The sequence below is a fragment of the Rhincodon typus genome, chromosome 20 (assembly GCF_021869965.1).
Source record: "Rhincodon typus isolate 14 chromosome 20, sRhiTyp1.1, whole genome shotgun sequence".
NCBI lineage: Eukaryota > Metazoa > Chordata > Chondrichthyes > Orectolobiformes > Rhincodontidae > Rhincodon > Rhincodon typus.
The window spans coordinates 33328047-33355176 of record NC_063351.1 but is presented as its reverse complement, the minus strand read 5'-3'; the positions used below and the strand labels follow the sequence as shown (position 1 = coordinate 33355176).

Genomic DNA, 27130 nt, shown 5'->3' with positions numbered 1-27130 from the left:
CTAGTTAACACTGTGAATATAACTTCCTGCTTGGGTTGGTATAAATAGGTAAGGCTAAGGAACCTGCCTTAGAAACAAAAAGAAATATTAATTACATTAATAATTAATAATATAAAATTATTAATAATACTGTTATTAACTGTTAATAGTAAAAAAATTCATTAGAATTTCCACATATGTATAGATTGTCTAATGAGGAGAGGGGCTTGTACTCTTTGGAAACCGAAAGAACTGCAGATGCTGTAAATCAGGAGCAAAAACAAAAGTTGCTGGAAGCTCAGCAGGTCTGGCAGCATCTGTGAAGAAAAAGTCAGAGTTAACGTTTTCGGTCCGGTGACCTTTCCTCACCAGACCTGAAACGTTAACTCTGATTTTGTCTTCCCAGATGCTGCCAAACCTGCTGAGCTTCCAGCAACTTCTGTTTTCGTACTCTTTGGAGTTTGGAAGAATCAGAGATGACCTTATTGAAACATGTATGTTTCTTAGGGGTTTTACAGGATAGAAGCAGGGAGGCTGTTTCTCCAAGTGGGAGAGTGTGGGGCTGAACGGCATAATCTCAAAGTGAGGTATCACCCATCTAAGACAGTGATAAAGAATTCCCCCTCTCTAATGAATCTGTGGATGTCAAGACTGGGTTTTTAAGTGTATCCAAGGCTAGAATAGACGGATTTTTAATTAGTAAGGGAATCAAGGGTTATGGGGTAAAGGCACGAAAATTGAAGATTATCACACATCAGCCATGATCTCATTGGATGTTGGGGCAGACTTGATGGGCTGAATGGTCTACTTCTGCTGCTACTTTGTTAAATGAATGTAACCATAAGACTGCTAAAATCAAAACGCGACAGCATTTGGTGGCCAATTTATTTTATTGGTATCTAATAGTATATAGCACCATTGTGTTTGTCATTTAGACTTATTACAAGTTTGCTTAATTTCGTTCTGAAATTCTCGGAAATACAAACTATTAAAAAAATCCTTGACGCTGCACATCTAACACTACGGAATAAACATGATATACATACGTGAATACCGGATTTTATATATAAAATACTATCACACTATTTTTCTAAGAGTACAATGTATTGTAATTAATAACAATGTATTCTCAGTTTATACTAAATGTTGCTTATTTAAAATCTTGGCTGAAAAACAAACAAAAGGTGTAGTTAGTATTTTTTTTTAAAATTATAACTCCCATTTTAAAACTTCAACTTTGCTAATTTGTTTGTAGTATCTTCATTTTTAACATTTCAAATTAAAAGTCTGAGAAGTTGTCCAAATGAAAAACAAACAATTCTGAACTACAGGTCCAAGTAGAAATTAAACCTCATTTTGGTCACTATTTTAATTCAGCTGCCTTACTCATTGCATTGGGTAGTTGACCTTGTTGACTTCCTGGGAGGAAGGTAATACTGCGCCGTCATCATCGATATTCACCTCCCACTGACTGATGAGCAGAATAGCAATAAAATCTTGACAGGACCATAGAAAATTGTGTTCCCTCCTCTGAATTAGAAGAGAAAGCTTACAGTAGGAAATAGAATAAAAATCTAAAACATGAGCAAATTGTTTACTTTTAAATTATGGTCAACAATTTTATTAACTCAAAGAGCAAAAGAGAAGAACAGCTAGATTAGTGTGAAAAAATACTAAAGACCTGCCTGACTGATATAGTCTCATATATTGTGCGCAAAGTTTAGATACGTGAGGGTATGTATAGCATTACTGTAAAGACTGGTCATTTGTAAGTTCTCAATGAGGAACTATTTCATTAGTCCTAGTCTTTAATCTTAGTTTCACATACATGTAAAATTTTACTGCCTGTTATCACATTTCTGTCTCTATTCTGTGTAAATTTTCCATTATAAATTGTTTCCCTACATTTATAATCAAAATTGCCACATAAATTTGTCAGTCTACAATTACATCTTACCCCCAGTGGAGGTGCACTATCACTTTCAGTATGCTTTTTTATCATGTCACCTGTACACCAGATACATTTATGCTCCAACCAACTCCACTTTGCTCCTTAATTCTCCCAATCGTTTTGGTTTGTGACAGTATTTAATGATAAATAACAATATCAAACTACATAATATATAAAAATAAGCTCATGAATTATTTCCTAAAATAGGGACTGAATTAAAGGGACAGAGACTAATGGTTCTGAAGAAGTCAAATCAGACTCTGTTTCTCTCTCCACGGATACTGCCTGACCTGCTGGGTTGATCCAGCACTTTCTATTTTGTATCGGATCTCCAGTAACAACCGTACTTTGCTTCTAAATGAATTGTCTACTACTCACTTGAAAGTGAACTCTTCAAACAACCCTTACCTAGTACCACATACTGGTAGGGGTGACAAATACCACAAGGTGTTAGCAGTGGTCATCTGGAAAAATAGCAAAGATGAATGTTTTGCATGTGTGGAAGGCAACAATTTGCTCGGTATCTATAGAATGCCCATAGTAAACAATATGGTTCAGTTCAACAGTGCTTATGTTGATTTTAGTTTTGTGTAGCTTTGTGTACACTTATATAGTATATTTTATTACTTATTATTATATAACACCACCGAAGCCAGAAAGCTGCTTTGAGAGATCATGTAAATTAAATGGAAGCACTGCAGCTGAATGACTTTCCTCAGCCATATCACACATGGTTACCGTATAGAAATCGACAATGCTCTGACATTTGATTTCTTAAATTACCTTCATGTTTAAACTGGTTCACACACTAAAAGGAGTATGCTCTGTGGAGGAGGAATGACTTGCAGTTGAACTTATTACAACACCTGTGCTGCAGTCTCCTGGAAATTAGTATCCCTGCGTCTAGCTATTCGCTTTATACGACTAATGAAAATCAAGTCAAAATAAAGAACAGGACTGTTAGCAGCAAGTGGAAGGAAACCAAGGAGACTAAGACAAGAACGGACCTGCAACAAATATAAATACAGCCAAGAAAGAGACAGGGAACAGCCCAGGATGTAACTTCTGACATCAAGCAATTGGAGTGGATTTCAGGCATGCACACTCCAAAGTAGTTCTAGAAATGGCACGCTTGTCTCCAAGTAACTATTATATACAGTCTGTAGTATAATTACATAGCAATGATAAGTAGTACTGTCATCCTAGTTCAGAATGCAATTCACTCAGGCCTATCATAAATATCTATTACAAGATAACAAGTGTTATGTTGTTAAATAAAATGAACACTAGTTCAAGCTTGAGACTTACAGCTTTTTCAACATATATAGAGAGAAAACTACATGATATACAGACTACAGTTCAAGTCAGAATGCAAGAATTTGTTCCTAATTATATCTAGGTCCCAGTGTCTCTAACACAAAGTAATGTTATCACATAAAGATGCAAAATAAGCTGTTTAAAGCAAATCTCAATGGCTCACAACTTGGCTTTGCCATATTTAGGCTGATTTCGGTGAAACACCTGGGATATTTTACAATTTTAAAATCATTCCATAAATGCAATTTGCTGTAGTTGCTGAAAGTCAAAACTTTAGAAAGAGTAATCGAGTTAAAGTGATCTGCTTTGCTGGAAATGGAATACAGTCACAGAAGAGGTTTTGTGCCATTGATAGATATATTTAATTATAAACTATTTTTGTACTTAACTGTATACTCAGTTCAAATGATCAAACATAGACACCAAAGTCCACATTCTTTGTTTAAAAAAAATGCACTCTATTTTAACCAATCTCCTAAAATGGATCTTAACTGCATAGGCTAAAATGATCGACAGTTTCACTCCTTTTGGTGTTGAAATCTAAGCCTTCCAGTTGATTGAAACTGACAGTTCAGTTAATTAATCAGATTTACTTGAGTGATCTCTACATTAGCTTGCAGACTAATTTCTTTCTCATATGTGTAATGCATTATGGGACATGGAAATCGCTCATGTGATAAATCTGCAGGGCAGAAAATTTCTAATTCTTCTTAAGAAGCAGACCACATGAAGGGGGATAAATATGTAACATGTTGCAACTCAATGCTTTGAATCAGAAATCTCTACAGTGGTTGCTTGTAAAACAATTCTCTGGTTTGATAGCTTATACGACCCAGTCAATATAACTGTGCAATAATCTTATGACTATATTTTCGAGTGAAGATCCGTGCAATCAAAGATGTACAGGAAAGGCAGGGCGACATTGGACACATTCTGCAATTACTCTGTAGTTTCCATGAATTATGAGGATCTTTGAATGGTCACCTGTGCAGTCAATTGATAGCACAATCAAAACATAAATCATTAACAGTGAGATAACAAGGTGTAGAGCTGGATGAACACAGCAGGCCAAGCAGCATCAGAGGAGCAGGAAGGCTGATGTTTCAGGCCTAGACCCTTCTTCAGAAGGGTCATTAACAGTGGTTCCTTTAGAAATGTAGGTACCTTATCAAATATTGTTTTAGCTTTCTTTAAAACTTTGCTTCAATATCTGTAAAACTGGAAAAAGAGCAACGTGACTATAAAACGTTGACAACAGACTGAAACTCAGTTCTTTTGGTATTTGTGCACTTGGTCTCATCAGTGCACTTTGAAATATCGAGTTTATGTAAATCAGGATTATATGACTCCTTTTAAAGTAATAGTTCTTGGTTCTTTCGGTGTCCATGTCTCTTGCGAGACCTTCTTTTACCTCTCCTGTTTAAGTGCCGCAGTTTCCTCTGTCTGCGACGTCTTTTCCGATGTATCCTGGGTAAATCGCCACGTGGTTCTGGATTGGAGATTCCTTTATGAAAACAAAAGAAGAATTTGAGGCTTATCGGGGTTCCATCAGTCTCCCTTGATCACAAACCTTTAACTTCTGCCACATCTATTTTAGCATCAACCATATAACGCTGGGTTGTAAGGGTTAGAAAAAATGATGTGAATAGGGGGCAAGAGGCGAGGCCTGACATGCAAATGCCATTTGAAGGTTTTCTGGAATAAGTTTGTGCAAAATTGTGAGCTTTCACTTCAATTGAAACAGGGCCAAAGTTCTTTGCAGCAAAGAATGAATGGAGTCCCAGTTTCAAACTAATATAGCAGGATTTCAGGAAGGTCTACCTTGAGATTAGAGAGGAATGACAGGTGGAATAAAACTATTGGAACTGAAACTGAAAGCTTGTCTGAAAGAAATTGTGAGAAATTACTTCGGGGAATAAGAGAAAAAGTATTAGATTGTAGAAGATACAATACTGTGACAGAAGAGGCAAGGAATATATTTTTTAAAATACCAAAATTAGAAAAAAGGCATACTTGTACATTTAATTACGGAAATAACATTAAAACCATTGAAGGTGCAGAGTTGCAAACTGACACAAAGGATGATAACAGATATGAAAATGGCAAGAGAGAGATGAAGGCTCGGAGATTTCATGTACTTTACTTTGAAGAAATAGAATGTTCTTTAACTTGGGGATTCAATATTGATGGATCGTCAATGTAAAATAATCACAGACCATTCTGCCACCAGGAACAGCTAGAGGAGACAATTGCATCTTCTAAGAAAAATGGAGAAGTATTTGAAAAGGATAGCCCAATGGAGGGTGTGGAGGGGGATTGGGGACAACTTTAGTTGTATCTTAACTTGCTGAGCAAAGTGCCGGCACAGACTAAATAGCCTTCCTACGTGCTGTTTACACCTGTGGTTATTTAGTATACATAAAAGGCATTGAATCAAAACCAGATTACATTTCATCTATAAAAATTGTACAATTTTCCACAGAGCAGTACTGCTTTTTAGAATAAAAAGTGGTATGAAGAAGCAGTTTTGTGGAGGATGTGGCAATCACAGGTCTGTACACCTGGTTTCCTGCTTCTTATGATCAACTTTCCTACTCCGAGGGTGGGATAGGCCCCAAATGTTGTTTCTTATATAGATGTTTTACATATTTAGAATTACAGATCCCTTGCGCCTTTCCCTTCTTTGCTGAGAGACCCCAAGGGTCAATGGATTTCAGGTTATGAGACTTACTTGGTTACAATGGATATGGACAATCTGCAAGTGCAACAACTCACAAGAACGAAAAAGTCCAGACTGGCCTGAGACCTGCGGACGACTGTGGCAAGCTTCCTGGCTTTGTTTCTGCACTAAATGGCATAGCAAGACAGTAGTAACATGAGCCTGATATCCCTGTGTGAGGGGCCAATGCAAGAAAAGACAAGGGAAGGCAACACAAAGCATGGATGCAACACGATGCAGTGTACTTATAAGTATGAAAGGAAGGTAGGATAGGAAAAATGGCAAAATCTTAGCTAGACAATCCAGAAATTCCGAACTTGTGCCATTGTCTTGTGCCTTAATAAGATGGATAGGGACCTAAGAAGAGAATACTTGTTCTGATCCTCAAAGAGGAAAAGAACGTGATATCAAACAACCCAAGGAAAATAAGTCTAATGTGGAAGAATTAGTGAGTTAACTGCATGAATATTCCACTGATAATGCAAGAGGATTGAAAATTAGGGCTGGAAGCTGATGCTAGAAATAACCATAGATAAAGTTTGAAGAAAATTATATAATAAGATTTCATCTGTGTGATATGAGAACAAAGTTACAATCCTGTTTATAAGTAACTTTAAAACCTTACCTAAAAATTTAATTCATAGTATAAAAAAAATCATGTGAGGACTTAACACAATCTCCAGGTAAAAACAAACTAGACTTCTAAATACTATATCCTCATGAATTAGAACTGAGGCTCAAATACAAGTTCATCTTTGTTCTTTTTTGTAGTGCAGAGCCAGTTTCAGTTTAGCATGAATGTAGCTGATCCCTCTATAAGTTACAGTATAAATGTGGTACAGCTTCACCAATCAAGAAGGGCCTCGGTGCATTGGTTTGTTCCCATTGCCTCAGTGCTCTGTAGAACTTTGTGCATTCCTAGTGCTTTATCTGTAGAGTTGCTGTGCTAGGCATTGACAATTCCACAGATATCTTCAACTGACCAGATCCAGTAATTATAAAGGACAATGTCACCTTTGAAGATGGTGGTTGATGCTGAAGGAAGCAGGGAAGGAACTAGACTTCGCCTCAGCCTTATCTAAGCTTAAGAGGTATGATTGGCATGGTAGTAATTAAGAAAAAGTTTTGGTCACTGACATTACCTTTCAAACAAAGAAACTACAAATAACTACAGAAACTGAGAATACATACTGTGTTCACAATGCACTCCCTCCCAACCTTTGCATTCACAACGATAACTTGCATTGTGCATTATGCACTCTCCACCATGCATACATGGATTGGGTTTGCACAGATTAATTGGTGCCTTGGCCACTGTTGAGACAATACAGGAGATTTGTTAAAAAAGAAATAGGAATATCATCAATTAATGTTGTCCTTAACATAATCACTCAACTCCTGAAACATAAGTATTATATTTTATTCTTTGTGGTTCTTTCTGTCTTGAAGACCAACTTTTTTTATTCTTTTCACTCAATTCTTTTTAAACACAAGGGATGATGGAGTTGCAAGTTAAATGGTGGTGGGGGTGGTGAGGGGGGGGGAAGGTGCTGGTGGTGGTGGGGGAGGTGGTTTCTTCAGGCTGACCATTTCCAATGTCAATCAAAATGGTTAATACACAGACTATATAGATCACTTCCAGTCCAGGTGCAGGAAAGAACTGCAAAACATTGAGCAACTAAAATCTAGGGATTTTGCCAAATGAAAACACTTAGGCCTCAGCACATAGACCTTCACACAATGCACTGTGAATTTGTCCTGTCAATCTTTGGTTACTGTTGTTTTATAAATGTTAAACTGCACATTTTGAAGTGCTAGCCTTTCCTAATTGAGATGTGAATGCATTTTGCTAGATGAAAGTACAAACTGAGCTCAAAAGAAAACAGGGCTATAAATGGACTGGGAAGAGACAAATCTCTTGCTTGGGGTATTGAAAAGTGGGCATGCAGCAGGAAATTTCCATTGTGTCTGATGACGTCATACCACTTATTAATTCAGGAATTAGAATCCATAAAGGAATATTTCAAATTCAATTTCCCAATTACTTTCGCACATCCAGAGACAACCATATTGTTGGATAAATTGAATAGCCCCCAAAAATGGATGTGGGGAATGCAACATGTGCTAAATCTCCAGCCAGAGCTTGTAATACAGGCAGCACACCAACTGTGTGTTGTCTGTTGTTTATCTGAGTGATCTTTGCATTCAGTTTTGCTAATTGCACTGTTCATTGGTGGGAGACATCAGTGGGGGGTATGTGGTGAGACACCAGCCACATGTGGGAGAAAAGCAGGGAGGCAGCGAGGCCAACGTGGTGCCAATTTTCTGGATAGATGGGTCACACATGAATTCTGCTGTATCCATTGCCCTCACTGTTGCCCGTCACCCAGCTAGCCCAGCCTGCTGCTACACATGCTGAACTGGGTCCTGAGCAGGTTGTTTTTCCAAGGTTGTCTGTAGTTGCTTCCATTGAACATCAGCAACCTTCCACCATCCATGCTGCAGCCAGAAACGTAATACTGCCTGGGAGCACTAGGTCAGGCAAAGGCATCCAGAAAGTGCTAAGGGAATGCAGAGCACTGCTGTATGGAAGACATTTCACATTTCATGTTTCCTGGGGAACTTACGTTTTCGAGGTTTGTTGAAAAAAGGATTTATTTCAAGCTGTTTGGAAATAACTGGAGTGGTTTATTTAAAAGAAGTTGTCAAAAGATCATTGTAGTCATTGGAGACTTTTTTTAAGACAAGGCTTCCTTGAAATCACAGGACAGGTGATAACTGCTTGCTTTGACGTAGATCCTACTGGGGTTGTGCAAACAGTGAGTGGATGGAGAGATTGGTAACTGGTCTTCAGTTAGGGTCAAGGAGCCTGCAAGGAAGGGTTCCAAACTGATCTCTCTCATTTCTGAGAGAAGAATCCTTCTGTTGAGTTCAGAGTGAAACTTAATTGTTCTTCTGGAAGAATAACTGAATGAACTTTTTGCCTCCAAGAATAACAGTGTAGAAACAGGCTATTTCGCTAAATAACTCTCCAAAGAGCATCCCACTTAGACTCACCCCTCCTATCCCTTTAACCCTGCATTTCCCATAGCTAATCTACCAAACCTACACATCCCTGGGCACGATAGCATAGCTAATCCCCTAACATACACATCTTTGGGCTGTGGGAAGAAACCCATGCAAACACAGGGAGAATGTGCAAACTCTGTACAGTCACCTGAGGTTAGGCTTGAACCTGGGACCCTGGCACTATGAGGTAGTGGTGCTAAACACTGAGCCATCCAACTTTGCCAAACTTTTATTTTTTCAGAAAGCTGATCTCTGCAGAGAAGTCCTTTGCTTTCCCCTTTTCATCAAGTGTTTCTTTGTGTGTGTGTGTGTTTTGGGGATATTTGGAGGGATAACATTTGTTGCTACTATATGACAGCGTATGTTATTGCATCGTCATTGAGTAAGTTTTGTTTTGATAATAAGCCAATAATTATGCTTATTAAGAAAGTTGCAGACAGATCTTTTTATTTTAAAAACTGATAACATTTTAAAAGTTATTTTTATTTTATGTCATGACTTATGGACTAGGCAGGCTGCAGCATCACTGCACTCCTCCAGCCTCAATCATAGTTGTAACTTAGTCAACTTTTGCACGCGGCATGATTTCACTCAAATTTTTTTGAACAATTATTTTGGAGTGGTATTTTTGCATAGCAAATTAACACAGTGCTAGTCTGTGATTGAAAGAACAATAGGTACAGAGCTGTTAATGCTTGGAAGTTGGGCTTACAATTTTGTATCTTTTTTTCTTTATTCTTTCAGCAGATGGCGAGGCTAACAGTGGTTGCCCATGAGAGGCTTGCTAGGCTATTTAAGAGAGCTGTTTAAGAGTAAATTACATTGGTATGGATCTGGAGTCAGACCAAATAAGAATGACAGATATCCTTTCCTCAAAGACATTAGTGAACCAGATGGGTTTTTTTTTAAAAAACACTTTTTTGGCAGCAGTTACACAATTACATCAGATCGGCTTTAAAGTCCAGAGTTTTCTTTTGCTGAGTTCATATTTCACTATCTGCCGTGGTGGGATTTGAGAACATGTCCTCAGAACATTAGCCAAGGGTTCTGGATTACTAGTCCAGCATCATCCCAACTATGCTACTGCTTTTTGCTCATGTAGGAGAATCGATCTCTAAACATATGGCCTCCTGCTAAGACCTCTTCACTACTTCCTCTTCCTCTCTCTTTATATAGTTTAGCTTTTGCTCATTCTCCAATTATTCTTGCTTCCAAAAGAAGGTTTACTATTGCATCGTGTCTGGAGGCAATTACTTTGTGCAGAAGCCTTTAAGTCAGCAATAAATTCCTTTAGCATCTTCCACTTCAGCCCCTGTACAATATTTCAACACGAAGCAACTATAATAAGCAGTGAGCACTTATGAATTGTAGTAACAGCGAGAAGATACTAACTAGCAACTAAACCGTTAAAGATCCATTCACAAAGGCTAGTTACTGTCTTACTTGCTGCTGAACATTGTGAATAGTTAGAGGAAGTGCTGCAGCCATCAGTTGGCATCAATAACATCATGATCTCTGTATGCTTCCACCACACACACTAATGCCTGCACCAACTCAGCAACCAAGACAAATGTGCTCCCTGTGCAGTGAACGCAGTTTTAGAGCTTGAAGGACATTTGTAGTGCCAAAATAAATGGTATTATTGAACTTAATTTCTCATCCAATGTCTTCAAAGACCTTCTATAAAGCTGTCTTGGCTTTCAAGTAAAAGAAACAAGATATACAGGACTACAATTAAATATTATTCCAAACTGCAGAGGATGAACAGTATTTTTCTCACAATTCAATCACAACATTAGAAGGTTTGGAGTTCTGCAACATTAAGCTGCATAATTCTGAATACTCAACAGAGGACTGTAATGTGTGTAGATCTTAAACAGGGTAAGTTCTCTTTAATGATGCAGGTTGTAAAATCTTATCTTTTCATTTAGTAGACTGAAAGAGAATGCTCAAATTTCAAATACAATCTCAACGTTTTGAAGTACAAATGGGTACTTATTGAAGTACAAACCGATATTTTTCGTTTAGCTTTGTGGCCATGTCAAAGACAGATCAAAGAGGTAGATCCACATTAATCAAATAATTTTTGAACACTTATGCTGTCATATACTATGTTATTACAGAATCATTAAAATTAAACTAGTGAAAGAAACAGAGATCAAAATGCAACTCAGAATGAGTTAGTTACTTTCCATCCGGATGCACTTTGCCATACTCAACTTCACACTCAAGTAATTCTTTGGCTCAGTGGTCATATTCCAGAATCTGGACTACAGGTTTTGGGAAGTATCTCTTCTCCAGAGGCTCCCGGTGAGTGGGAATTGGAGCTCTAGCCCTCAATTCCAGGTTGACATCCATGTTGAATACTCGGATTTGGTGATTGTGGGTGACATTACTTCACATTATAGGTGATGGAAGCCCATTAAACCTTTCCATGCCCAGTGGGTGGATTAACCACATTTACAGCTACACAGCATGTGCTCACATCTCACCCTGTCAGATTTAATCACATTGTACATTCTTCCACTACTTCAAAATGTTCTCCAATTGAATTGTGTGAAGGAAGGAAAGCTTCATTTTGCAGGCATCCAAACCTTTTACTTCAATAGCCATTTCCTTAACTTTTACACAAGTTGTCTCACCCGCCTGAAGCATATTAATGGCGTCTGCCCTCCACAAAATTGTGCCCAATTATGAAGTTCGGGGGGTTCTTCCTTTAGTGTTCAACAAGGTAGGAAGATTGTGATGCATCTCAGATTAGCTGAATCAAGGCATTTATCCTTGTGAAAGACTCTGATCCCATTCAAACGTTGACTTCTTTTTACCACAGAAATGAACCCTATTACTGGTATGATCTGACACGGGCAGTTTTTTTGTTAACTGCAATGCAACACCACAAACATAATTTTTAAACGGATGTGGGGAGAGCAGAGATAGAAAAGAGGTGCACCATGTTGCAATCTCCCCAACCCTACCACCACCTCGCATGTCTCAAATGAAACCTGTCTATTGAGGAAAGGAGGGAGCCTGTGCTCTTAAAAATGTTCTAAAGTTTTTTAAGCAGTCAGTAAGCTGTCTAGATGACTTAAGCTGCAGTTTATCTCAGCGGAACTCCACTCTCATTTGCAATGGGACTCCCCAGGGGAAGTTGCAGAATTTATTTCCCAAGTTCAGGCATTGCTTGAGTTCAAGTTGCTTTTCCATGCATGCCTTCGGTAAGTTGGCAGGTGAAAATAAACCTCAAATTTTCCATGCCTAGCCAAAATAAGAAAGAATTGCATTCATATAGAAAATTTCATGCTTGGTGGATGTCCAATTTACAATGAATTAAGCACTTTTCGGTGTGTTGCCACTTTTGCAATACTGTCAATTATCAAAAATGTAACAGGCTCAATTAAAATATCTCCTGATGAGAATTTAATCTAAATTCTGATAAGAACCCTTTTAACAAAAATAAGCTATCAAAGCTCAAATTTGAAAAAAAATCATAGTTAATTTTATTCACATGGGACCTCCAGACTTATGTGAGACAAAATGAATAAACAATAAACAACCTTAAAAGGGCAACTTACTGAGGTAGGTTTCACAACCTATTTTATCAAACACTTTTTTTCAAAGGATTTCTTAATTAATCTTGATATTCCTATTGATCATCAAAGCCAAAACGTAAATTACAGTTGATTTCAGGAAAGTGTCAGGGTAATTTCTAGTAGATGTAGAAAAGAGAGGCAGATCTTGTTTAGTTTTTTCTCTGTGAGATGCTGCACTTTGAAATGATTAGTTTAATTATCCTTAGAACAGATGAAAGGTAGCAGGTCAATGTGAGAACTCAATGGAACTGACTGGCACACTCTTTATTCAATAATACATTTTAGTAGAACTTTAACCAAATTTCACAAGTTTCCATCTATATTAGATTATAGCTTACATAATTACACTGCTTCTAGTGTTTTCTATATTTGGGTTTACAGTATACTTATTAACTTACATGTGATCTCTTTTGTTAGTATTGTGGCTGGTTTATATTTACTTAACTGAAACTTAATATATTAAAGAATACTGTTTAATATGATTAAATTGGAAGCACAAGAGCAATGTGTTTATATTGGCTGATGTTATATCATGGTGGAGTGGTATTGTCTCACTCTTTCCCGACCGCTTTTAAAAATATATTTATTTAGATTCTGTCCTAAGGTGGCATGAAGTTAACTTTCGGTGGAACTTTTCACAGCGTGCAGTCAACCTCTCAAGTAAGAGCTCAGCGATTGCAGTGAGTGAGGACTTACTGCAAACATTCAAAAGGGAGCTGGCATGCACAGTTACATGTCGAAAGAAAATGGACCAGTAATGGTGAAACCGAGAGGCCTCCTAATCTCCTTGAGTGAACTTGATTCACTTTGCAGGTCAGAGAGGAACTTCCCGTTTCCTTTCTCAAAATTGAACAGAGTTCTTCCCTTGGATTTTTTTTAGTTTACCTCAGAAGACTGTACATACACAGGATGAGAAAGGTGGAATTTTCAATTGTACAATATGGAAGTTACTCCATGCTGAAATGAACCTTTCTTGTCCTTTCTCAAATATTCATTTTGTAAGGAGCATCACAAAAAAAAGTGCATTTGCATTGAAATAAATCAAACTTGTTCCTGTTTTAGAAAGCTCAAATATATGATCCAGTCTCAAACTTTGAAAATAAATACCACGTATCAGACTGGACCTCTGTAGTCTTATTATTTCAAGCTGTTACATTTTCATTGAAATAAGTAATATTATTTGCTTCGGGAAAATCTAGCCTCCATGCCTTTCCCACTAACCCACACCTCTGTCCTATGTTTATTCAGATTATAAATTCTGAATCATGACTTCCAGCAATTCTTTAACATTTGTAACATGGCATGTTTACAACAATAACTCACATTTATTTAATGCCTTTTGTGTCAAGAAAATATCCATAGTGCTGCACTGTTAAACAAACATTGACAAATTGAAAACTTAGTCAGATGGTAAGTCTGAAAGGAGTTTTTAAAGGAGATGGCATAGCCTCATGATGGTAATTTCAGATCTTTGAGCCTAGACAGCCAAAAGCACAGTGACCAATGTGGGGAACAAAGGGAATACATAAGAGTTCAAATTGGAGAAAGTCAGAGCTCTTGGAACCTTATGGAGCTGGAGACAATTATAGAAGTTTATCATTTTAATAGATGGCATTTTATATCTAACTGCATTAGTGAAGCCCTCAGTACTTAAACAAAAACAGAAGTTGTTGGAGAATCTCAGCATCTCTAGACAGAAAGCAGAGTTAATGTTTTAAGTCCAGTGATCCTTCTTCAGAACTGAAGATTCTGAAGTCTCTCCAGCAATTTCTGTTTTTGTTTCAGATCTTCAGCATCCACAGTTCTTTATTTCATTTTTCCTTGGTACTTATTACTGATTGGTGATGCAGTTGAGCATGCTGAGTTAACTTGCTGTGTGATTTTTGTCTGCTTCATTTTCCAACTATGGCTCATCTGTGTCTATATTCTGTATCTCTGTGACAATATCTTTATCTGCTACTCTCTCTCTTTGTGCTTGCTTTCCCTTGTGCATTGTTGTGGTTTTAGGGGAAATGGTCAACGTATTTAATATATTTGTCTCGATTTTGAATATTGACATTCAGTGGCTCTGAGTCATTGTTTCTTTTTTACGTTTATAGTTTATTAAAGCCTGATGTCTGTCTGTGCATTGATGATTTTAGTATTTTCTGACACCATTGCAAGGCAAAGTATTAATAATGTCTTATTTGTTTTAGTATTTCCTTCTGCATGCTCACAGACCTGCTTGTTCAATATGCTTGTAATTCTCTGGAGTCTAAAGGTTAAAACTTAGACTGCTAGTGAAAATCACATCCAATGGTCTCCTGTAAAGTATGTTCACTACTGTGAATTCTCTTCTATTCTCCTACTGAAGCCATTGGTGTTTTACTGGGGTTTGTTGCCATGGGTGTCAGGTACACTCCAACACTTCCCCCACTGACCATTATTCACCAGTATACTGCAATAAAGTCAGCAATTGACAGGATGGGGAAAGACATCAAAACCAAACCTAATACCTTCTCAATATTTTGCCCAGCTATGAATATTTGCAATAAGAATTGTTGGATTGTGATCGAACAGTGAGATTGCTACCCAATATTTCACCTCTTTAACCCCAGATACCGAAAGGTTAATTATAACTGTAAGATAAAAAGGTAAAGTCACCATAATCCCATAGGTTTGCTCTTTCATTAGAGAGAGATGACTGGTAGCAGTTTAACCTGACGGTCACCATGCCTCAGGCAAGGGGTGAAGTTGAGAAAGAAGGTGGTAACCTCATTCAGTGTGGGATCTGAACCCACTCTGTAACTGTCATTCTGCATCGTAAACCAGCCATCCAACCAAAAGAGATGACCACCCCATTTGTATCACTGCAACAATCCACTCACAATGAGACCAAATTGAGAATTTCCTGCATCTCTTCCCTGGTACGGGTTGGACTCACTTTATTTTAAATCAAACCGATCTCTTGTCAGTTCTAAATCTGACGATAAATAATAATCATTAATTTGATGTGTGGAGCAGGTAAAAATACATTCCAAATGCTTTCCAAAAGATTCGGGCAATTACCTTCACACAATCTGTGGACAACAATATCTTCAAAATATTTCAAATCTTCATAGGACGGCACCATGACCATGTGAGTAGCAAAACCAGCAATCTTTAGCAATGATTCCTTCTGTGCGTCACCAATTCCTATAGCGAAGACTGTGATACCATTATTCCTCAGGGTCTGGGCAGGAACGGCTGCATCATCAGTACTTGCCCCGTCTGTAAGTACTACAGCCACTTTGTTCACACCAGGTCGTGCTCCTTGTCGGATGCTCAAGACATCATCATAAATGTGAAGGAGAACGCTGCCAGTGGAGGCAGTTCCACCCAAGTAAGGGACCAGACTAATTGCTTTCTGGAGATTAGTACCTGAATCAAAAGCATCAAGGCCAAAAATTGTCCTAGATCTGCTGCCATAAATCACAAGGCCAACTTGGGTAATGTCACGATTAATCTCAAACTGAGTGATAACACTTTTCACATAATCTTTCACCTTATCAAAATTGTCCTTTCCAACTCCAGAAGATGCATCCAAAGCAAAGACCAGATCTAGAGGCCTGGATAAGCATCCTGCACAGAGAGAAATAAACACAGAATTAGAAATTCCCTCTAAGGTATCAGTTTCCATTGATGTGTCCATCCCAAAGGAAAAAAGCAACAAGTTGGAAGTGAATGCATTGGAGGGAATTTGTACCAGTTTCTGCTTGTATGGATTTGGACACCAGCAATAATGAGCATTTACACAACATCTTTCATCTAAAAAACTGTCTCACAGCCACTTTCCACTCAGGCAGAAGGAAAACGAACATCATGCCAATAAACGGAAAGATAAGGAAATGTAACTCAAGGCTCTGACAAAGTGATGGATTGCAAAAAGGATTTTAAAAAAGGAAGCAAGCACTTAGGGAATAAATTCCAGAGAGCTGGCTGCCAATGTCTAAAGGCTGTCCCACCAAGAGTGGAATGAAAGAAAGTAGAAGGCATAAAATGTCAGTGGAATTAAAGATTCAGGGCAGAGGTAAAATGAGGTGAAATCTTAGAGTAGTTCTAAAGGAAGGGATAATGAATACAGATAGAGATATGTGGGAAAGAATAAATATGAGGGTTTTCAATAAATTATGGCTATGAATAATACTGGTTGGGGAGCTTACAAGCACATCAGAAGAGTAAAATTTGGAAGTGTTGATGACATATACCAAAGTTTCAGCTTTTAAACGGCAGCAGTGGGTCTGAGGCAATCAATGCTGAAATAATGAAGGTTTCTGTCATGGCAGCTCGGGTCAGACAGGACTCCAAGACTGCAAATTAACTGCTTCAGATGGTACTAAGGGAAAGGAGAAGAATCAGTGGCAATGAAGTGAGATCTGAAGATGATGTCTTTCTTTTTCCATTGTGAACTGAAGGAAGCTGTGATTTATTCATAATTGGATACAGACACAATGGCTGATCAGTGTCAAAACAATTGAAGGATCAAGGTATCCATTTGGGAGCTGAGTGCAGCCAATGGTTGATGTCACCAAGGTAAAGAAAAGGATGGACATGGCCAGGAGGACACTGTTATGGGGGTTTAAACAGATGGTCTTTGCTGGATATGAATGAGTAATATTCAGCTTAATAGGAATATACCATTTAATCATATGAAAACAGGTGACAATGGTAAAATGTAGAACAAGGAACAAACATGCACTATTAATGCTGAAGCTGAGAAGAAGGAGTTAGGACATACACCACACTGAAACAGGACCTTTCATGATGGCTTTGGTTGGGGCTGTTTTGATGCTGTGAGGAGTTCAAGAAACAAACTGGAGGATTCAGGCAGCAAGTTATGGGAGTGCTGTGAGGCAATGACATGTACAAGGGCTTCAGCGTGATAAAAACTGCCAGAGATGAATTGGCATTCAACAATTCTAGAAGGGTCAAGGGTGAATTTTTTGAAAAGGGGGTTTGAAGGGTAACTTTAGTCCTCAGCCAAATTGTAAAAACAGATTGGTTCTTTCCTCAGAATGTTTGTAATATTATAGCTGCACTGTTCCTGTTGGAGGTTGTAACAAAAACTGTGAAGTGCATTCCTGGCATTTTCCTATAATGTGGGTGCGACAAAACATTGTATGTTTTGTCTGACAGAGAGTATATTTTGCCTGATAGAGATGAGACGCTGAGATACCAATCAAAAAAAATTCATTACGCAGAGTTTGAGAGATTCCTAAAGTTTTGATGAGAATTGCAGTATTGAAAATCTTCATCTTTTACCCTCAATAAAGTGATATGTTAGCCTATTTAACGGAAATGTAAAATAGAAATAGACAACAGCTATCTCTCTAGTGTTAAATAAAAGCTACAACCTGTATTGTTTTCCTTAAGTCCTGTCTTGTTAGCCCTGCATAGAATCATAGAATCATTTTCCCATAGCTAATGCAGCTAACCTACACATCCCTGAACACGATGGACAATTTAGCATGACCAATCCACCTAACTTGCACATCTTTAGACTTATGCATCTTGCATAGCTCTTTGCTTGACAGGTTGGCAAAAGCCTAGCGCTTTGGGTTTCATCAGTAAAGCTCTTTATTGCACCCAGATATGCAACAGGTCTTCTCCTCTGTCTGTACACAAAAACTTACCTCCATATGGTGTACTTCCACCTAACAACTTTGACGAGCTAGGAAACTTATCATGTGGGACATACACTGAGCTCATAGCACAATATGTCTGTGCACCCATGTTCTATCATACTGTGCTCCTATCTGAGGAAAAGGCAAAAGCGAAGGACAAGTTTAGGAAAGTGTACGTGCCTTGATTACCAACACTGCAGATTTTTGTGCTGAGTTCAGGAATCTTATTCAACAGGCTCTGTGGATTTGAATACGTGATAGTATGCTGTGGATTTCCTGTAACTCCATCCAGTTCAGACTGACGGCTCTGGCTACCAATGGCAAGAAGGAAGACCTTTTGTTTCCTCGCATTTTTGGCGGATTCAGCAACTGAATCTTCTGCTTTTGAGTCAGATAGCAGAACTAAAACACGGGGATGATCTTTTACAAGTGCTGAGCTAGTTTTGAATCCAATCTGGGTGAGGTAATGCAGAGCTTTGCCAGTCTTTGTGCTGCCCCCTTTAAAATGCATTGAATCGATCACTTTACCAATGTCTGACACATCACTGTGCTGACCCATTGGCAACTCCATCTGGACACCATCACTGAATTGTGCCACTCCAACATTGACTTGAGTATCTGCAGTCAGCACAGTGTGGAGAAATTGCTTCACAAATGTTTTGTGCTGAAGAAATCCTTCATGGGTCATTTTGGAAGAGCCATCGATCAGTAGCAAAAGATCCACGTTGCAGTCCAGGCCTTGCTGTGGAGCTGTTAAATTGAATAAAACATTCTAAATACATCTGCATGAAAGTACCATGTATGAAAACGTTTTAAGTTATTTCATTAACACCACAGACACTTTCCGACAGTTGGATAATGATGGCAATAGAGTAGTGGATGACCCTACAGAAACCTAGCAAAGACCTGATGGATTGAAAGGCCTCCTGATACAATGAATCTATGAACTGTCCAACAACAAAGGTTGGGATCACGAAACATTTTATTCAGGCTCCTGCACCAAAATTGCTGAGGTTAAGCATTGACTGCACTGCAGTCTTATCCATTACACTGTAATAGTTAGCCTGTGTAATAGTACAGAATATTTTGAGAATAAAAGTGTGCATTTTTTTTAATTTAAAAGGATCAGTAAGGAAAGGATTGATAGCTAACCAGGCAAAACATCATAACCTTGTATTTTTTTCTAAATCCGTAATGTGATGATTGCTTTCTAACTACCAAGTCTCTTGTGACCGTCTCAAAGTAATGGTATCAGACCATACATTGAAAAGCATTCTGATGGCAGACATAGAGGCACAGTGCAATTAGATAACAGCTGATAAGCAGATAAGATAAGCAGATGCTAGTCAATCAGATGGAGTTAGTAAGTCTGTTTTCTTATTTATAATCGGTAAATACAAATGATAAAACATCAACCTTGTTTGCTGAGTAATGCTGTACTTAATGGATACAAATCAGACCTGGTTAAGGATTTCTCTAAACCATCAAGGAAACTAGTTGGTCTAGTGGCAGTCAATAGTGCACAGCCTATTACTAAATTAAAAAATACAATAGGGGCAGATCTGTGCCATCATCCACTGGCACTGCATGATGGAAATTCAGGTACGAACAACACTAGAAAAGAAATCAGAAAATAATACCTCATGCACATTTCCCACTGATATCACACTAAATCTTTTGCTGTACTAATGATAATCTCATGACCAGTTCTTCTCTGCACTAACAATGGTCACTCATGCAGCAGCTTAGTAGGATACCAGTAATAACAATGAGTTGTCCCACGAATCCTAATAAAATAATCCAACTTAAATTTAAGATAATTGGGCTGGATTTCCGAGGAGTGACAATCTCACACAGATTGCCGTCCTGTTTGTTTTTTAAACAAGTGTTCTACATTTCTCACAGGAGATTCTGATCAGGGCTCCTTCAGAAATGTGGAGCCATATTTTCACTCTGCCAGGTCCCTCATAGCACACAACAGTCAGGGAAAGCAAACTGTGGTGTAGAGCTGGATGAACACAGCAGGCCAAGCAGCATCAGAGGAGCAGGAAGGCTGATGTTTCGGGCCTAGACCCTTCTTCAGAATTTATTGCCTATTCCTAGTTGCCCTTGAGAAGATGATGATCAGCTACCTTTGTGAACTACTGCAGTCCTTTAAGTGTAGGAAGACCCACAATACCTTAAGGGAGGGAATTCCAGAATTTGGACTCAGTGACAGTGAAGAAGCTACTGGAAGCTACCCCATTTCTGAAGAAGGGTCTAGGCCCGAAACGTCAGCCTTCCTGCTCTTCTGATGCTGTTTGGCCTGCTGTGTTCATCCAGCTTTACACCTTGTTATCTCAGATTCTCCAGCACCTGCAGTTCCTACTATCTCTAAAGCAAACTGTGGCACCTTTATCACAGCAGTCAGGAGCTCTATTCTGAAATTTTAAGATTCAGTAGCTTCTTCACTGTCACTGAGTCCAAATTCTGGAATTCCCTCCCTTAAGGTATTGTGAGTCTTCCTACACTTAATAGACTGCAGCAGTTCACAAAGGTAGCTGATCATCATCTTCTCAAGGGCATCTAGGAATAGGCAATAAATGTTGGCCCAATCAACAACACCCATATCCCATGAATAAATAAAATAAATGAGTAATTTTCTGAACATTCATATTACATCTGCAACCACTTTTGCTACCAGTCACAGACAAATATTGATTGCCAATTGCATAAAGAAATAAATCTTAACAAGCCTGGCATCATTCCTGACTGAGAGAGCAGGCACCGATTCTTCTCTGAGATAGATGGAGTGATTGTAACAAGGTCAGACAGGTGGACCCATAGAATATGAGTTCCCTGATTGGGGCTGTTAATCTGGTCCAATCAGGGAGCCCTTGCTGACACATAAGACCAGGAGTGTCAGACATCCTGTTCATTCTGAAAGCTGGCTCTGAGGGAGCTGGATGAGTGTCAAGGACTCTCCATGTGTATATAATAAATGGTGATTTGGTGACGGGATACTGGTCTTTGAGGAATTATTTCAGTGGGGTCAATGCTACACTTAATGTGGTTACTGGGGCTATGTATGACCAGATGCTGGATGGATTCACCCATGAATTCTCATGGCCTCTTTGCAGGAAATACCTGGTGACTACATAGTCGGGATAATATTTATCATCACAGTTTGGGCATAAACCTGTGTAGCCAAAATGCCCGGTCATTACAATATGCATTCAAATTTCTGAAGTAATCAAACTGATGTTTCAACATGTCACACAATTTCTCAGGAGCTTTTTAACATTGGTATGTTTGATGAGGTTAAATTGTTCCATTTGCATCCATGAAAATGGTTATTTAAATATACTATGACATTAAAATAAAGCCAGAATTCACAACTTGCTATCTCGCGAAGTATTGTCATCTTTTTTACTAACTTCCTTAGTATGACATGAACCTTTAAAGTATGCATAATTGGGGAAAATGTAATACTTCTAATATGATTTGAAACTCCAGCAATGTTTCAGGCAACTTAAATTCTATTGCGGTTTAACTGTCCTCACTGAATACAAGTACAGCAATTCCAATGTGCTATTCTCAATCTATCAATTTTGGTGCATAATTCGTGTCCAAAGTATAGCCCTCCAGCTGGCAAACTATATATAGTGCTAACAGTATTTAGTTGATTGAAACAATGATGAATTGACTGAGGGTTTATGTAAAACTGGTGGTACCAAATTTGGACGCTGCACTAAATACTCACAATGCTGAATAAAGCACAATTTTAAGGAACAGAAAGAGCAAGTGGATTGCATGAAAACATCTATGCACACATTTAGCGAAAATATCTAAGTAAATGTGAAGACAATTTACCACAATTAACATCTCCTCCAAATGCTGTGGGGCACACGCAGTGGTACTTTTCAAAGTCTTCAGCAATACATGTGCCTCCATATTGACAAGGCTGTGAATCACAGGGATCTATTAAGGATTTTAGACAAGCATTGTTAAGAATTTCACTGCTACTATCTATTATCAACAATAAACTAACGTCTCTGAAACAGCATCTTGGAAATAGTTGATAAAGATCCACAACTAATATGCAAGCCAGTAGGATTAGAAGATATCACAAAAAATATATATCCATGGCATAAAAAGTTACATGCATGCATTTCTTTATATCCTGCGTGAATTGGTGATTACCTTTCAAAATTCTATTAATGCTGCATTGGTGTCTGCAGCTTGGAAGTTTGCAAAAGTAACCCAACTATTTAAGAAAGGAGGGAGAGAGAGAATACAGGGGACTACAAGCTTATCAGTCTGAAGTCAGTAGTCAGGAAAATACTAGAACCTATTGTAAAGGATGCACTTGTTGGGTATTTAGAGGATAATTATCTGATAGACAGTAACAACATGATTTTATGAAGGGAAGATCATGTTTGACAAACCTGATAGAGGTTTTTTTAAGGATAATGCTGGCGGGGTCATTAAGGGGAAGTTAGTGGATATGGTGTATTTAGATTTTCAGAAGGCTTTTGATAATGTTCCAAAAAGGAGGTTAGAAAACAAAATTAAAGTGCATTGAATTGGGGTTAATATACTAACATGAATTGAGGATTGGTTAACAGACAGAAGCAGTGGATACAAATAAATGGGACATCCTCATGTTGTCAGGCTGTGACCAATCGAGTACTTTTAAGATAAGTGCCAGGACATCAGTTTTTCACAGTGCATTTGAATGATTTGGCAAATGGGGATCAATTGTAGTGATCCCAGATCTGCAGACGATACAAAACTCAGTGAGAACGGGAATTGTGTGGAGGATATAAAGAGGCTTCAGGTGGATTTAATCAGACTTAGAACTGAGCAAGAGCATGGCAGATGGAATAAAATGTGAATTAGTGTGACATTATCCGTTTTGATTGCCTTGATTGACCTCACCAAAATGCATCCCATACACTCCTCTGGGTTGAATTCCATTTGGCATGTCTGCCTGCCAGATCAATCCATTCATGTTCCCCTGAAGTCTACGGCTATCCTCCTCACTATCAGCTACACTGCTAAATATCATCTTGTCGGCAAATTTCTTGATCCTGCCTCTACATTTTTGTCCAAATTGATAACATATACCACAAAAAATGGGGGACTTAGTACTGAATCCTGCAAACCACAGGAAACACCTTTCTAGTTACAAAAACACCCATTAAAATCACTCATCATTTCCTGTTACTGAGCTAATTTTGTATTCAGCTTGTTACACTCCCCTGGAGCCCCTGGGCTTTTTTTTTAACCAATCTGCCATGTGGGACCATGCTGAAAGATCTGTTGTGTCAATAAAGATCACTAAATTGAGTCCAAGTAGAAAATGAGTTCGTTCCTGGGCTGCTTCTCAAATTGCTTTTCAAGATTGTGCTTTTTTATACTAATTAGATTTATAAAAAGCCACTTCATTTACAAGCAGGTGTAAGATAGAGTAGTAGCCCAGACCTTACAAAAACAGCTGCCTATTGGCAATGCCATAGGCAATTTAATAGTAATTTATACAAGTATCTTACCAGAATCATCAGTTATTATCACAGTTACATGAATAAAAGGGAACTGCTTCAAATGAACAACAAAATGGGCTATATAACCAGGATAATGTGTGGGAACTTTTATGTCAGCAATACATACCTGGGCAAGTTGTTCTGTAGCATCGAGCAAGGTGTGTTTTATAAACTCTCTTCCAACTGAAAAGAAATATAATATCTGGGAGTAATTAATTTATTTCCATGCTCAGAACATACAATATTATGAAATAATATCTAATCTTATATCTTTATATTACAAAATCACGTGCAGTGTAGTAAAAACAAGTTCACCTACTTGATCCTTTACCAAATCCTTTCACATTGTAGCTAAAAACATTTTATCACTGTGTTATTCAATAATGTAGGAATGCAGTGCTATCCTGAGAATTAATTAAGATGGCCAAATAGTCTTCTTTCCCCATAGAAACCTGGTGAAATTTTAATTTTTTTTAATGGGCCGTCAGTTTGAGATTTTTTCAAATGCCTTTTGAAAATGCATATCCAGTAGATAAACTATATGAACCTGAACTATACAGTGATCTGGACTCTGCAGTGCTAATGATGGCAAAACTTTCAGTGTTTGCCTTAATTACACCTCTCAAACCGACAGCAATTTCTGGAGTCTACACATGCATAGTTAAATGTGGAAATCCAAAAAGGGCTGTCAGTGATTCTATGCTTCGCCACAGAATGCAGTATAGAAGATCCCACAGACTGCAAACAAATTGAAATCACTAAGCTTGTGAGAACTTGTGTTTTGACATCAGCAGTCTTACTGTAAAACCTGTTGAAAAGGTTAAACATTGTTGTAAGAGGTGCAGCTTGCTTTTTGACAGTGCTCGAAGTTCGTAATTATTACTGAACAGCCTCATAAGCACTAACTTTCTTCATTATGTTAAAACAATTACAAATAATTCAAAAACATTTTTTATATAATTTACAACATCTTAGCTTCAAACTTAAACCCGTGTAAATGTTCCGATATTTATTTTCCTTTCTATGAAATATTACTAGAAGCTATGGATAAATCAGTGCTTTTAACATCCTGGTTTTCCATTTATGAGAATGCTTCATTGTGATGGCTGCTTAGCTAGTTAACAGTACCACTGTTGTTGGATGCCTGGAGATCCCTTTGACCCAATGCCAAAGGCAAACTAACTTTGCGAAAGGAGAAATCCATACAACAGATGGTTAAATCCTTGTAAGCTTCCTTCTTTGAGGTCAGCTCTTTGCTGCAGACTGCTAAATTCAGGTCAGTATATCACTTCATCAAAAAAATTTCCCATTATATTGTCAAGCAGGTCTTGCCTTTAAGCAGTCATTGATGGCTGTCATAATTATTCCACTCTCCTCTAAGCATTCAGTAACTTTACCTTGAATTATTGGATTGACAAGTTCATCCACAGCTTAAACTAGCAGGTTAGTAGATATCTAGTTTACTCTGCTGTCTTTTCTTGTTACATTGTTCACCTTCCAAGTGCTGCTAGCGTTTGCCCATCCAATTATGGTTAGAGCCTCTTTACTTCGTCTCTCACGTAATCAAATATTCAGGATGTCTGCCACAAAGATCATCTCAACTTCTGTAAGATAATTTGTTTTCTGTGTGTTTCTGCAACAAACTTTCCATGCTCCTCTCACACAGCTCATGATGATTATCACTGGCCATTTCATGAACTTCAGCAGTATCAACCTCAGCCTTTAGATCACACTGAACGCTTCAGAACATTCCACATTTTATTTTCTCATCAATGTTTCTTTTCAGGAAAATGTTACCTACCTGTAATAAGGACACATTGTTGAGAAAGGCCCACCATATCCTTTTGATCCCTTCCAACACATGAAGTTTCCTTTAAATTCCTTCACTGTTTCTAGTGACTTACGATGACAGAAATGGGATTCAAGTTTACATGCTGAAAGGAACCAAGATGCAATGTTTTAATTGTACTTGTACAAATGTTTGAAAATTAACAGTTAAAGCTTTTTCTTTTCTTCTTACAAGGACATGCGTTCTTTTTAAAAGTGGGGAACACACTTTGTTGAAATACACACCCAGGTTTTCATTTTCTTTTAATAAGTCCAACTTGCCCAACTTGGCATCCATTCAAATACCATAGCTGGCATTGTTAATTATGTAAAATTAAGTTCAACTGTGCACATTTGTTGGGTATTTACTTAGAATTCAGTCACATTTCCATAAATAGTAGTATATTAATACTGCAGTTATTTGGGTTGGGAGGTGTATATTTGTAACTGTAAATAAATAGACAAGTGTATAACGATTAACTGCTCTGTCTTTCACCAACTGGCTTTTCAAAATAGGCTAGGTATGAGATTATTTTCCTAGATAGCAGCAGGAATAATTTAAGAGTTATTTATATTTGAAAAGCACATCACCTAAAGTGAGCACCTGATATTAGTTTGAAAGTGATGATAGGTTTAAAATACATATGGGATAATTCTCAATTATAGTGTCCATTGGGATGGAAAAGGTTGAAGTGATCACACATCTGCCCAATGGCATTGGAGTGAAGTCTAAATCATTTTAGATAAGCTTTTCCACAGTTGGGTAGAATGTTGGTGAGGCCATGTCTGTTGTATTGTCTCCTTACTTAAGAAAGGAAGTACATTTATTAGAAGAACTTCAGAGAAGATTTACTTAACTGGTATCTAGGATGGGTTGTGTTATTTTCTGAGGGAAGGTTGGACAGACTGGGCCAGTATCACTAGAGTTTAGAAGAATGAGAGGTGATCTCACTGATACATACAAGATCCTGAACATACTTGACATAATGAATGCATAAATCTGCTTTGTAGGAGAGACCAGGATGAGGAGACACAATTTAAAAATAAGCAGCCTTTCACTTAAGATGAAGATGAGGAGCATTTTTTTCTCTCAGATGGTTGAGAGTCTTTGGAGCTCTCTTCTCCAAAGATAAAACAGATTTGGAAGCAGGATCCATGAATACTTTTATGGCAGAAGTAGATAGATTCTTGACTAACAAGGGAGTCAAAGGTTACTGTAGGTAGGTAGCAATGTGGATTTGAGGACACAAGTAGATTTTTTAAAATGTATTCTTTACAGGATGAGGGCATTACTGGGGAGACCTGCATTTATTGCCCATTCCTCATTGCCCAGAGGGCAGTTAAGAATCAACCTTCTTCAGAAAAAAAAGGGTCTAGGCCCGAAACGTCAGCCTTCCTGCTCCTCTGATGCTGCTTGGCCTGCTGTGTTCATCCAGCTCTACACCTTGTTATCTAAGAATCAACCCATATTGTTTTGGGTCTGGAGTCACATGTAGGCCAGACCAGGTAAG

The 27130-nt window shown here is 38.1% G+C and overlaps 1 protein-coding gene across 1 annotated transcript in view; it reads right to left on the bottom strand.

The window, feature by feature from the left end:
- Window positions 1-897: 897 nt before the first annotated feature.
- vwa2 (von Willebrand factor A domain containing 2) overlaps window positions 898-27130 on the bottom strand; it is a 67847-nt gene continuing 41614 nt past the window's right edge. The window contains exons 9-15 of the mRNA XM_048608654.1: window positions 25594-25726; window positions 23920-23975; window positions 22120-22227; window positions 18448-19017; window positions 15674-16225; window positions 7158-7280; window positions 898-4751 (exon numbers count right to left, since the gene is read on the bottom strand). Of these exons, the coding sequence (XP_048464611.1) occupies window positions 4600-4751; window positions 7158-7280; window positions 15674-16225; window positions 18448-19017; window positions 22120-22227; window positions 23920-23975; window positions 25594-25726 (1694 nt within the window). The 3' untranslated portion in view covers window positions 898-4599. The remainder of the gene's footprint in view (window positions 4752-7157; window positions 7281-15673; window positions 16226-18447; window positions 19018-22119; window positions 22228-23919; window positions 23976-25593; window positions 25727-27130) is intronic.